At 45.8% G+C, this 13,076-nt stretch overlaps 1 protein-coding gene across 5 annotated transcripts in view; it reads right to left on the bottom strand.

The window, feature by feature from the left end:
- PRRC2C (proline rich coiled-coil 2C) overlaps positions 1–13,076 on the bottom strand; it is a 147,631-nt gene that overhangs the window by 63,574 nt on the left and 70,981 nt on the right. For all 5 annotated transcript variants that reach the window (XM_073571543.1, XM_073571541.1, XM_073571539.1 and 2 more), the window contains exon 9: positions 5,604–5,691. In XM_073571543.1, coding sequence (XP_073427644.1) covers positions 5,604–5,691 — 88 coding nt within the window. The remainder of the gene's footprint in view (positions 1–5,603; positions 5,692–13,076) is intronic.

Genomic DNA, 13,076 nt, shown 5'->3' on the forward strand with positions numbered 1-13,076 from the left:
GAGAAAGCTGAACATGCACAAGAAGCACGGCCGATACCAAACGTGTGGTTACAGTGCTACGTTTTTGTACCAAAGATGTTTTGAGAATCGAGACCTTTTTAAACAGTACATTACCCTGTTCCAAATTATTATGCAAAAAATATTTCCTCATATTTTCTCAATTACCTATATGAATTGCAGTCATTGTTATTTTCCAGTCATCTAATATTCTGCAATGTTTTTGAACAAACTGCCTATGAAAACAGTATATTTTTAAAAATAAACACTCAAAATGCATGTTCCAAATTATTATGCACAGCAGAGTTTTCAACCTTTTTATTTTGAACAAAAAAATGGTCAATTGTGAAATTATAAGCATTATCAGCTTATTACAAAATGAAATCAAACAGTTTTCAAGTCAAAACTTTATTCTAGGTGATGTTACATTTGCACATAGGACCCCTTGTTCGAAAGAAGCTTCTGAACTCTCTCGTCCATTGAATTTGTCAGTTTTTGGATGGGTTGTGCTTCAATTGTTTTGCATGTGGACAGAATACCCTCCCAGAGCTGTTGCTTAGATGTGAACTGCCTCCCGCCATCATAGACACTCCTTTTGATGATGCTCCAGAGGTTCTCAATGGGGTTGAGGTCAGGGGAAGATGGTGGCCACACCATAAGTTTGTCCTCTTTTATGCCCATAGCAGCCAGAGATGCAGATGTGTTATTTGCAGCATGAGACGGTGCATTATCATGCATGAAAATGATGTTGCTGTGCAAAGCACGGTTCTTCCTCTTGAACCATGGCAGTAAGTGCTGTTTTAGAAACTCCACATAGAATATGGAGTTCATCTTAACCCCTTCAGGGATCCTAAAGGGGCCGACAATCTCTCTCCCCATGATTCCAGCCCAAAACATTGCTCCACCTCCTCCTTGTTGGCGCCTTAGCCTTGTTTTCATGGGGTGTCCATCAACCAGCCATCCTCCACTCCATCCATCTAGACCATCGAGCATTGCACGGCACTCATCGGTGAACAAAACAGTTTGGAAGTCAGTCTTCATGTATCGTTTGGCCCACTGGAGCAGTTTCTGCTTGTGTGCAGTGGATAGAGGTGGTCGACAGGATGGCTTACGCACAGCTGCAAACCTCTGAAGGACCCTGTATCTTGTTGTTCGGGGGACGTTGGAGGCACCAGCAGCTTCAAAAACTAGTCTGCTGCTATGACAAGGCATTTTTGCAGCTGCTCTTTTAACCTGACGCAATTGCCTGTTGGAAAGAGTCCTTAATTCTTCCTTATCAGCATGCACACGTGTGTGCTGGGAATCAGCTACATACTTCTTGATTGTGCGATGATCACGATGAAGTGTCTTGGCAATGTTGATTGTAGTCATGCCTTGACCTAAATACTCCACAATTTGTTGCTTCTCAGCAGCCGACACATCCTTTTTCTTTCCCATTTTGGCAAAAAATGTAGGCTGCTTAATAATGTGGAACAGCCTTCTTAAGTAGTCTTGCCTTTATTTGGACACACCTGCCAAACTAATTTGCACAGGTATCTGCAATTGCTTTCAGTGATATAAAGAGCCCTGACACACATCACCATCAATGAGTTTAAATGACAAACAAAAAAAATTCTAACCTTATCACTCCTAAACTCTTTTTGCATAATAATTTGGAACACAGTTTAATCATCAATATCACTTTGTATGAGAACTTTTGGCACAATATTATGGAATAATAGTGCAATACGGCCGCATTATTAGCGCATTAAAAATATTGTCTGCATTTACTACAACTGCAGCTTTGGGAAAACATCTTTTTTTGGAAAGTGGATTCAAGGTTTTGCATTTAAAAGCACAATCTAAAAGGGCAATGCTGTTTTATTTTTTTTTAAATTTCATATTGTTAAGATATTTTATTTGGTAAGCGTATATAATAAAAACATGGAAGATCTTTCAATGGTGGAGTCAGCAGGGTTGTGATTCAGTACCATGTAAGGCCATGTTCGCACGTTGTGTTTTTGGCGAATTTTTTTCCCCCCACACGCAAAACCCCTCTTTGGCAGTAAAGACGCTGCTTACAATAAGCAGGCTTTGCTGTGTTTTTGCGGTGTTCTTCTTGCAGCGTCTTGGTAGTCTCTTGTGCAAGTTGGTAAAATTAGTGACCACAAAAACATTATGATATAACGTGCTTAGATTTCTGCAACAAAAATGCAGCAAAAACTGATACCTTCGTTTTTGCACTTATCCATCAATTCCTAAATGGATTGCAGTTTGCTGCTCTCAAATTAGGTGGCAAAAACCTGGCAACAAATTCCTTTTAAAGGGCTGTTCGCACAGAATGACTGATCAACCGAAGTACTGCTGCTCGGTGCTTCACAGCGGGGCCAATCATTTATATACACCTTCCCACTGGCTGGTTTTCCCTCTATCTTCACCTCCTCTTCTTTGATTGACAGCTCTGGCTTCATAGGTGAAGAGAAGGGTTGATATAGGTGGAAACCAAGCAGGTGGGAAGATGTATATAAATGTTTGGTCATGCCGTGATGCAGAGCGCCTCTGTGCTTGGTTTGAACAGTCAGTCAATCTGTGCTGACCGAGTCCCTTTAATTAGCAGCAAAAGACTTCAGAAAGGTAAAAGGAAAAAAAAAAAAAAAAAAAGAATGACTGATTAATACAGACCTAATAAAGTTGAACTTAATAAGAATAATAGATCTAAGCAGCAACCAGAGCAGCTACCAAAAAGAAAGTGTGAGCAAAGTAGGTCTTATTGAAATGAGTGCATAATACCCATTGCTTTACCGTCCTTACATGGGATGTAGCTGTGAGGGGCATAGTTTACATCTTAACAGTAAAGCCCCCGTTACACACTGCGATATCGCTAGCAATATCGCTGTAACGTCACAGATTTTGTGACGTTACAGCGATATTACTAGCGATATCGCTGCATATGATACTTACCTCCGACCGGCTCCCCCGCTGCTCATCGCTGATCGCGCGAGAAGCTGCTGGACCATTCCTCGTCGGCCACTTCCTGCGGCGCCGACGAGCGACGCGTGGAGCCAGGCGGGAGGACGCAGGATCGCCGCGTCTGACAGGTAAGTAGCGATCCCCGTCCCCTGCGATGTCGCTAGTGAGATCTGCCTGTGTGGCAGCTCACTAGCGACCACCCAGCGATTCACCAGCGATCCTGACCGTGTCATATCGCTGGTCGGGATCGCTGGTGAGTCGCTAGGTGTAACGGTACCCTTATGGTGATGATACGTCCAATCACAAGGTTTAAAAGGTGTTGTCTGTTGAAAACAAGTTATCACCTATCCACAGGATAGGCGATAACCTATTGATCGCTGTGGGCCCAACCACAGTGACCTGCACCGTTGGCGGAATCAGGAATTATTATCCCTGACCAGTCACATTATCCCCATTAGAGCGGAGCAGTGTGCACGCTCCATTTGTTCCTTATTCGGCTGCCAAATGCGATAATTTCTTATTTCCAGTAGCCTCAGAGCCACATGAATGGAGACTACGTTGAACATGCGCATGGCCGCTCCATTCTAACAGATATAGAAATTCCCCATTCCGATGATCAATCTGGATCACAGTGGTTGATCACCACCAATTAACAAGTTATCACCTATCCTGTCACCACAAAAACTAAAAGGGCGTTAACCAGATTTGTCAAATATTTATGGCCAAGAAACTCAGCGTGAATGTTAGGCTATGTGCACACGCTGCGGTTTTGGCCGCAGCAGAACTGCAGCAGTTCTGAAGACAGTGTACAGTAGCATGTTATCCTATAGGATTTACATTCTGCTGTGCACATGCTGCGGATTTTTAACTGCGGAAAAGCTGCGGTTTTGAATCCGCAGAAAGAATTGACATGTCAATTCTTTTCTGCGGATTCTGCTACGGTTTACCATCTCCTCCATTGTAGAGATGATAAACCGCAGGCCAATCCGCAGGTCATTTTACCTGAGGTTCCGCAGATAAAAAATCCGCAGACCAATCCGCAGCGTGTGCACTTAGCCTAACATTGTGGCTCTTTCCTTGCCCTTCAATCATGAAATATATGAAACGTTCATGTAATCTCTATACTAACCTCTTCGCACAAACACCCAATTAACATTTTTTTTCATCATTTCTAATTACAGCATAAGTCTATGTGCACACGATGCAGATTTGCTGCGAATCCGCAGCGGATTTTTCCGCGAAGAAAAGCTGCAGATCTGCACTGTGATTTACAGTACAATGTAAATCAATGGAAAAAAAAAAAAAGCTGTGCAGATGGTGCAGAAAAATCAGTGCGGAATTGCTGCGGATTTAAAAGAAGTGCATGTCACTTCTTTTGTGCGGATCTGCAGCGTTTCTGGACCCCTCCATGATAGAAATCTGCAGTGGCAAAAGCTGCAGAAAATCCGCACAAAATCTGCATCAATTCCGCGGCAAATCCGCATAAAAACAGCGGCAAATCCGCGGCTGCGGATTCTGTCAGGAGATGCGGATTTTGTGCGGAAAATTCTGCACCACTTTTCCTACGTGTGCACATAGCCTAAAGGTTTCATTTCACGTCACGTAAAATCTTCCCACTCAGTGGGGAATCCTAAAATATCCTAAGATGCTCTTCACATCAGAACAGCCTTTATGAGCGAATGCCCATATACCCAAGGCCCAATGGAAAAGTAGATTCCCTGTAAAACTGTAGGGTTTGTTCGGAGTTTCTTCTGATTTATGCTGTGCCTCTTTTTCGCACCACACTGAGCCCATTACATTTTCAGAGGTAAAAGATGATGTTCACCCTTCCTCTAAACCACCATATGCTAGATAAGATCATTACTTTAACTAATGTTTAGACTTTTAAAGGGAAGCTATCAGCAGGTTTTTTCTATTTAATCTGAGTGCAGCATGATGTAGAGGCAGAGAGCTAAATTCCAGCATTGTATCACTTACTGGTCTGCTTGTAGTTTAAACAAGTCTTATCAGCAGATCATCACTAGAGGACTAGTTGTCTTGTGCCATGTAGTCCTTCCACTCCATGTAACCACGCCCTCACAAATGATTGGAAGAAAGCAGCCAATCAGTAGTGTGGGCGGGGTTATACAGAGCTCTGCTTGATTGGCAGCACATAAAACAGTGATCTTCTCAAAATTGCAGCAAGAAGCCTAGTAAGTGATACATTGTTGGAATCAGGGCATCTACCGCTACGTCACGCAGCTCTAACACCTGTTGACAGATTTCCTTTAGATTAGCTGAAATGAATGACAACTTCCTGGAGAATGAACCAGTTCCATCATAACGCTGTGGGATTACATGATTACTACTTTGAAGTGGTAGCCAACTGTATTTTACATAACTTTTGATTGAGAATTAAAACATGGAGCTGGGATCTGTCATAGTTGACAATGTCTGGTTTAAGGTGTAGTATTAAGAGATCAGAGAATATTCAATCCATATGTTGTTCAAGTCACAAAGCAAAACTCAGGGGATAACATTTGAAAATTAAGAAAAACCATATTTTAATTCAAAGTACAAAAAGGGATAAATACATACAGTTAAACACACAACTACATCAAATGTAACTTCACTATGGATACATAGATCAATCATAAGCAAAAAAGAGGGTAGATTACCAGCTCTCTTTTTCTTTCTGACAAGGAGATTGCTCATCGTCATCACTGAAGTTCAGCTGCTCCGTATAATCGACTTCACTTTGTGCCCCTGCAAATGAGAAGCAAACGTGCGTCAAACTGGAATCTTAAGAATCAGAGCACGGACATATCACTGTGCGAGACTCAGCCCCAAGGGCCCAGCAACAAGTTGCGGGGTCAAAGCTTTGCCTACTGCGGGCAGGTGAATAGCTGCAGAACTGCTTACACCTAAAGAACATCTCTAGAATCCGCCCTTTTCTCACTATGGAAACAACAAAAACCCTCACTGTTGCATTGATCCACTCTCGCCTGGATTACTGCAACGCTCTATTAATTGGCCTCCCCGTCACTCGACTATCCCCTCTCCAGTCCATACTCAATGCAGCAGCCAGGATCGTCCATCTGGGTAATCGGTACTCGGACGCGTCCGCTCTTCGCCAGTCCTTACATTGGCTGCCCATTCATTGTAGGATCCAATTCAAAGTACTTGTTCTCACCCACAAAGCTCTCCACAGTGCGGCACCCCCTTACATCTCTTCTCTCATTTCTGTCTATCGGCCTAGCCGATCGCTGCGCTCTGCAAACGACTTTCGACTAACCTCTGCACTAATCCGTACCTCCCACTCCCGACTCCAAGACTTCTCCCGTGCTGCTCCTATCCTCTGGAATGCTCTACCCCAAGAAATCAGGACTATCCACAATTTGCATAGTTTTAGGCGCTCCCTCAAAACACACCTGTTCAGAGCGGCCTATCACATTCACTAATCAAAGTCATTCTCTGTGTAAGTGTGCGTGCGTAGCCCATTCACTATCTCCATCCATCCTTCACTCCTGCAAGATGGCTGGACCTTCATTGTAAATACACCATTGTAAATACACACCTGTACTCTGTATCTCCCTCACCTCATTGTAGATTGTACGCTCTCACGAGCAGGGTCGTCTTATTTCGTCTTATTTTGCTTTAATTATTGTATTGTTAGCGTTGTTACTTATGACTTGTGTTTTGAAACTGTTAAACTGTAAAGCGCTGCGGAATATGTTGGCGCTATATAAATATTATTATTATTATTAGAACTGCAAAACAAAATGATGCGGCAATTGGCGATCACAGTAAACAGAGTTTTGGTTACATGCGGCGAATCATAGCGTATAGTCTCACACATACACAGTCTGAGCATGATATTAATAGCCTAGGAAGGGGTCATGAATATTGGCCACCTCCCAGACTAAAAAAAAAAAATCAGCTCTCAGCCGCCCCACAAATGGCGCATCTTATAGATGCACCAATTCTGGCACTTAGCCCGCTCTTCCCACTTGCCCTGTAGCGGAAGCAAGTGGGGTTTATATTTGTGGGGTTGAAGTCACCATTGTATTGTCAGGTGACATCAAGCCCACAGTTTAGTAATGGAAAGGCGTCTACAAGAACATCTATCCATTACTAACCCCATAGTGATATTGTATAAAACACAGACACTCAGAATAAAGTCCTTTATTTGAAATAATCACAGACTCCTTTCTTGAATCTAAATTTACCATACTTACTGAACACCCAATCTGTGACACCCTCATCTCCTGCAAACAAAAAAGATGGATTTTTGGTTCTTACCGTAAAATCTCTTTCTTGGAGCCTTCATTGGGGGACACAGAATACCATGGGTGTATGCTGCTGCTGCTAGGAGGCTGACTATGCAAAACAAGAAAAATTAGCTCCTCCCAGGCAGTATACACCCACCGACAGGCACCAAGCACCTCAGTTGGTGAAAAAGCAGTAGGAAAAATCGTGTAACTCTGAACATATGTACCAACTCAACAAGGGACTCAAAGACCCAACATGGTACAACTTAAACAGGGAGAGAGCTGTGGCCCCCAATGAAGTCTCCAAGAAAGAGATTTTACGGTAAGAACCAAAAATCCATCTTTCTTTATCGCCTTATTGGGGGACACAGAATACCATGGGACGTTCCAAAGCAGTCCCAAGGGCAGGAACAGCAATAAGGAACGAAAGAACAGGAAAGGCTTAGGTCGGCCGGTGCGCCACCGCCGCCTGCAGAACCTTCCTACCAACAACTGCATCAGACGAGGCCTGGGTATGAACCCTGTAGAACCTTGCAAATGTGTGCAAGGACGACCAGGTAGCGGCCCTGCAAATTTGCAGAGCCGAAGCCTGGTGTCGAACGGTCCACGAAGCTGCCACAGCCCGGGTGGAGTGAGCTCTCACTCCCGGAGGGGGTCGTTTTTCCTGAAGTCGGTATGCTTCCTGAATGGTAGAACGAATAAAGCGAGCGATCGTGGATTTGGATGCCGGAAGCCCTTTCCGGTGACCTTCAGAGATGACCAGCAATGAATCGGATTGACAAGTGAAGCGGTCCTAGCGAGGTAGACACGCAAGGCTCTAACATCATCCAGTTTGTGGAGTGACTTCTCAAGAGGGTGAGAAGGAGCAGGATAAAACGATGGAAGAACGATATCCTCGTTGATGTGAAAGGAGGAAACCACCTTTGGAAGAAAGGAAGAAATGGGCCTGAGGACGACTTTATCCTGATGGAGCACCAGATAAGGAGAAAGACGTGACAAGGCCGCTAACTCAGAAACTCTTCTGATGGATGTAATGGCGATCAAAAAGGTTACGTTCCATGACAGAAGTGACAAAGGAATGTCCTGGATGGGCTCAAACAGCGCCTTTTGGAGAACGCTAAGAACGAGATTGAGATCCCACGGTTCTATTGGTGAATGATGAGGAGGAGCCACATGAGCGACTCCTTGGAGGAACGTCTTAACCTGCGGTAAGGAAGCGAGCTCTCTTTGAAAGAGGATAGACAAGGCAGAAACCTGGCCCTTGAGGGTACTGAGACAGACCCGAATCTAAGCCAGACTAGAGAAAAACCAGTATGGACGGAATGGAAAAGGACATGGGAAAAACTTTATCGTCGCACCAACGGAAAAAAAGCCTTCCAATGCCTATGGTAAATGCGGGAGGAGGCTGGCTTCCTGGCTTTGATCATCGTCTGAATCACCTGGTTGGAAAAACCTGATTCTCTTAGGATTGCGGCCTCAACGGCCATGCCGTTAAATTCAGAGACCGAGAATTCTCGTGGTAAAGGGGGCCTTGCGAGAGAAGATCCAGACGGTCTGGAAGCCTCCAGGGAACGTCCGCGAGCATGTTCACCAGTTCCGCATACCAAGGCCTTCTTGGCCAGTCTGGAGCCACAAGAATTACTGGAACGCCTTCCGATTTTATCTTTACCACTCTTGGGATCAAGGCAAGAGGTGGAATGAAGCTTTTGACTGGGTTTAAGGCAAGGTCAGATCAGGGGGGTGGGGGGCTGATCATGGCTAATGAAATGAATGTTTTTTTCAACAGATTCAACAATAAATGTGCCATGTCAACAGAGGAGAGGGCCGGGGAGAGACGAGCAATATCAACTGGGGGGAGGAAGTCGGAGTCTTTCTTGATCTCCGAAAATGATGTGAGGGAACAGTTTAGTAAGCTGGTCATGGGTAAAGCAGCAGGGCCTGATGGTATCTGTCCACGTGTCCTCAGAGTGTGTGCGAATCAGTTGTGCACTGTCTTCCAGCACCTGTTTAACTGGAGCTTACAATCACAGAGAGTACCAGTTCTATGGAAGACTTCTTGCCTGGTGCCGGTTCCCAAGACTACCTTCCCGAGCTCCCATAATGACTATAGACCGGTGGCCTTAACATCGCATGTGATGAAGTCCTTGGAGAGAATTGTACTTGCCTACTTGTGTCCGAGGGTGTCTGCTTTTACGGACCCCCTTCAGTTTGCGTATCGGCAGAGTCTGGGGGTGGACGATGCTGTAGCGTATCTACTACAAACAGTACATTCCTTTTTGGACAATGATAGAACCACTGTGCGTGCCATGTTCTTCGATTTCTCCAGTGCATTCAACACCTTACAGCCACTATTATTACGTAAAAAGCTGGTTGAAATGGCGGTTGATGAGGGACTAGTGAATTGGATCATTGATTATCTGTCGGACAGGCCACAGTTTGTGAGGTTGGGGGCGGCCGTATCGGATAGTGTGCGGAGTAGTGTTGGAGCCCCTCAGGGAACGGTGCTGTCGCCATTCCTTTTTACGTTATACACAGCTGATTTTCAGTATAAATCAGACCTTTGTCACCTTCAGAAGTACTCTGATGACTCAGTGATAGTCGGAGGTATTGAGAGAGACCGGGGGGAGGAGGAATACAGAAGGGTGGTTTTGGACTTTGTTGACTGGTGCCAGGCTAACCATTTAGAACTCAACGTAAAGAAAACCAGGGAGCTGGTGTTGAGTTATGGAAGGTGCATGAAGGATTGCTTACCTATCACTATTGATGGTCAGGATGTGGAGATGGTGGAGAATTTCAAATATTTGGGGGTTCACCTGGACAGCAAGCTTGATTGGAGGTGCCATATGGAGAAGGTTTGCAAGAAAGGGATGAGTAGACTTTACTTCCTAAGGAAGTTAAGGTCGTTTAATGTGTGTAGCAAAATGCTTGAAATGTTCTACCAATCCATTGTGGCGAGTGCAATCTTTGATGCAATTATATGCTGGGGTAGTAGTGTGCGCACAGCTGACGCGAATAAGCTGAATAAACTTATCAAGAAGGCTAGTGCGGCGGTGGGTCTACAACTCAGGACTTTCGAGGAGGTATTAGAGGATAGAATTACTAAGAAATGCAAGGCTATAATGAGCAACAATACACACCCGCTCTATGAACTGTTTGCGAAGCAAAAGAGCACATTCAGCAAGCGTCTACTCCAACTAATGTGTAAAAAGGAAAGATATAGAAAATCGTTTGTTCCGACAGCTGTGGGGATGTTTAACAAATGTATAAGTGTAAAGCATCCCAAGACTAAATGAAGTTCAAAGTGTATGGGGGGGAATTGGTGAGTTACAAGTACCAGTCTATCCGCATCTGCTGTCCATATAGACTTATTTTGTAAAGTGTGTATTGTTCTTGTAATGTTCTTGATCTTTGTTCTGCTGCTGTAATACTGTAATTTCCTCCGGGATCAATAAAGTTTATCTAATCTAAATCTAATCTAATCTAATCTAAAAAGATAAGGGAGTTGGAACTGGGACCACGGAATTACTAGGGCATCGCAAGCGACGGCTAGAGGGTCCCTGGACCTAGCTACGAAGCGCGGAACTTTGTGGTTCATCCGAGATGCCATGAGGTCGACACCCGGATAACCCCAGCGCTGGCATATCTGATCGAAGACTGAGGGATGGAGAGACCATTCGCCTGATGCTAGGCCTTGACGACTCAGAAAGTCGGCTGCCCAGTTTTCCACCCCTGGAATGTGAACGGCGGAGATTGCTGGGACGTAACGTTCCGCCCAGCGCAGAATCCTGGCCACTTCTGACATGACTTGGTGGCTGCGCGTGCCGCCCTGATGGTTTATATACACCACAGCTGTGGCGTTGTCCGACTGAATGCGGATCGGCTTGCCGACGAGAAGGGGTTGCCAGCGAAGAAGGGCCAGAAAGATTGCTCAGATCTCGAGCAGATTGATAGGGAGAAGAGCTTCCTGTGGGTTCCAGTGTCCTTGGGCCGTCCTCTGATGGAAAACCGCTCCCCCACCCAGGAGGCTGGCATCGGTGGTGATCACTTGCCACTGAAGCGGAAGGACCTCCCTTGATGGACTGATGTAGACATTGTCCACCAAGTGAGGGATTGCCTCACTTTGAGAGGGAGGAGCATGGGCCGGCCTAAGGACAACGTCGTTTTATCCCAGACTGAAAGGAGGGACAGCTGAAGAGGGCAAAGGTGAAACTGTGCAAAGGGCACTGCTTCCAAGGAAGCCACCATCTTCCCCAGAACTTTCATGCAAAATCGAAGGGGAATGGGCGTTGGCCGTTTGAGGGCTCGAATCCCTTTGAACAGAGACGCAAATTTTTCCCTCGGAAGAAACACCCGGGCCAGATTCGTGTCGAATTCCACACCTAAAAAGGTCAAACGTTGAGTGGGGCTGAGAATGGACTTTTCTTTGTTGACTAACCATCCGAGACGGCCGAGAGTATCCAGGGTTATCTGAAGACTTAGGAGACAGTCTTGACGGGACAAGCCCTTGATTAAGAGATCGTCCAGATAAGGAATGATGAGAATCCCTCTGGATCGAAGGATGGCCATGACCGTCGCCATCACTTTCGTGAAAACACGGGGGGCGGAGGCTAGGCCGAAGGGAAGAGCCGTGAACTGGTAATGACTTTCCTGAATCGCAAACCTGAGATATTTCTGATGCTGCAAGCAAACAGGGATGTGAAGATAGGCATCCCGTATGTCCACAGAGCAGAGAAATTCTCCAGGCTCCATTGAGGCTATCACCGATCGAAGAGACTCTATTTTGAAGTGAAGAATCTTCACATGGCGACTGAGCAATTTGAGGTCCAGGATTGGCCGCAGGGAGCCGTCTTTCTTCGGGACTACGAAGAGATTTGAGTAGAACCCTGAAAACAGTTAGTCTGAGGGAATGGGAATAATCACTCCGGCGGAAAGAAGGGAGGAGACGGCCTGAAAGAATCCTGGAATGTGGGACTGTTGTCTTGGAGGTCGAGACAGGAAAAAAAGTCTGTCTGGCGGGGAAGAAAATTCGATCTTGTAACCGGATGCGATGATTTCCCTGACCCAAGCGTCGTCGACAACCGACAGCCAAGCGTCCACGAAAAAGGAAAGTCTGCCTCCCACCCTGGAAAAACTTCCAGGTGGGGGTGCCCCGTCACTTGGAGGCAAACCTACCGGAATGGGCACTTGAGGACCTGAAGTATTGTCCTCTAGATCTCCAGCGGGGAGCGGGCTTGTAAGATGGTTTCTTCTGCTCTCGCTCCCTAGATGCGGAAGGACGCTCTTGCTGGACAGATCTCTCTGTGGACTAGAACGGACGAAAGGGCCTAAAGGGCCGAAAACCCTGTTAAAAAGGCGTCTTGGTCAAGACTGGGGGAGGGAAGAGCTTTTACCCCCAGTGGCAACGGAAATTATTTGATCCAGCTTGGCCCCAAAGAGCCTAGAACCATGGAAGGGCAGATTGGTGAGCGACTTTTTAGAGGTGGTATCCGCATTCCATGACTTTAACCGAAGAACTCAGCGTACAGCCACTATATTGCTATTAGCCCTTGCTACGCAACCGGCCGCATCTAAGGAGGCGGCTAAAAGGTATTTACCCGCATGATTAATTTGATCTGCTAGATCTGCCAGCTCGTCCTCGGGAGCTGCCGCTAAGATGCCCCTGCGAAGAGTTTTTGCCCAAGCCAAAATGACTTTAGCCACCCAGGAGGAGGCGAAAATAGGGCAGAGGGAGGCGCCGGAGGCCTCAAAGATAGACTTTGCCAGAGATTCTAACTGCCTGTCTGTTGGATCCTTAAGCGATGCCCCGTCTGGAAGGGACAGAACCGTCTTAGAGGCTATGCGAGAAACGGGAGGGTCCACTTCAGGGGCTTTGGTCCATTT

Source organism: Dendrobates tinctorius, unplaced genomic scaffold (genome assembly GCF_039654945.1).
Source record: "Dendrobates tinctorius isolate UK_male_01 unplaced genomic scaffold, ASM3965494v1 ptg000029l, whole genome shotgun sequence".
Lineage (NCBI taxonomy): Eukaryota > Metazoa > Chordata > Amphibia > Anura > Dendrobatidae > Dendrobates > Dendrobates tinctorius.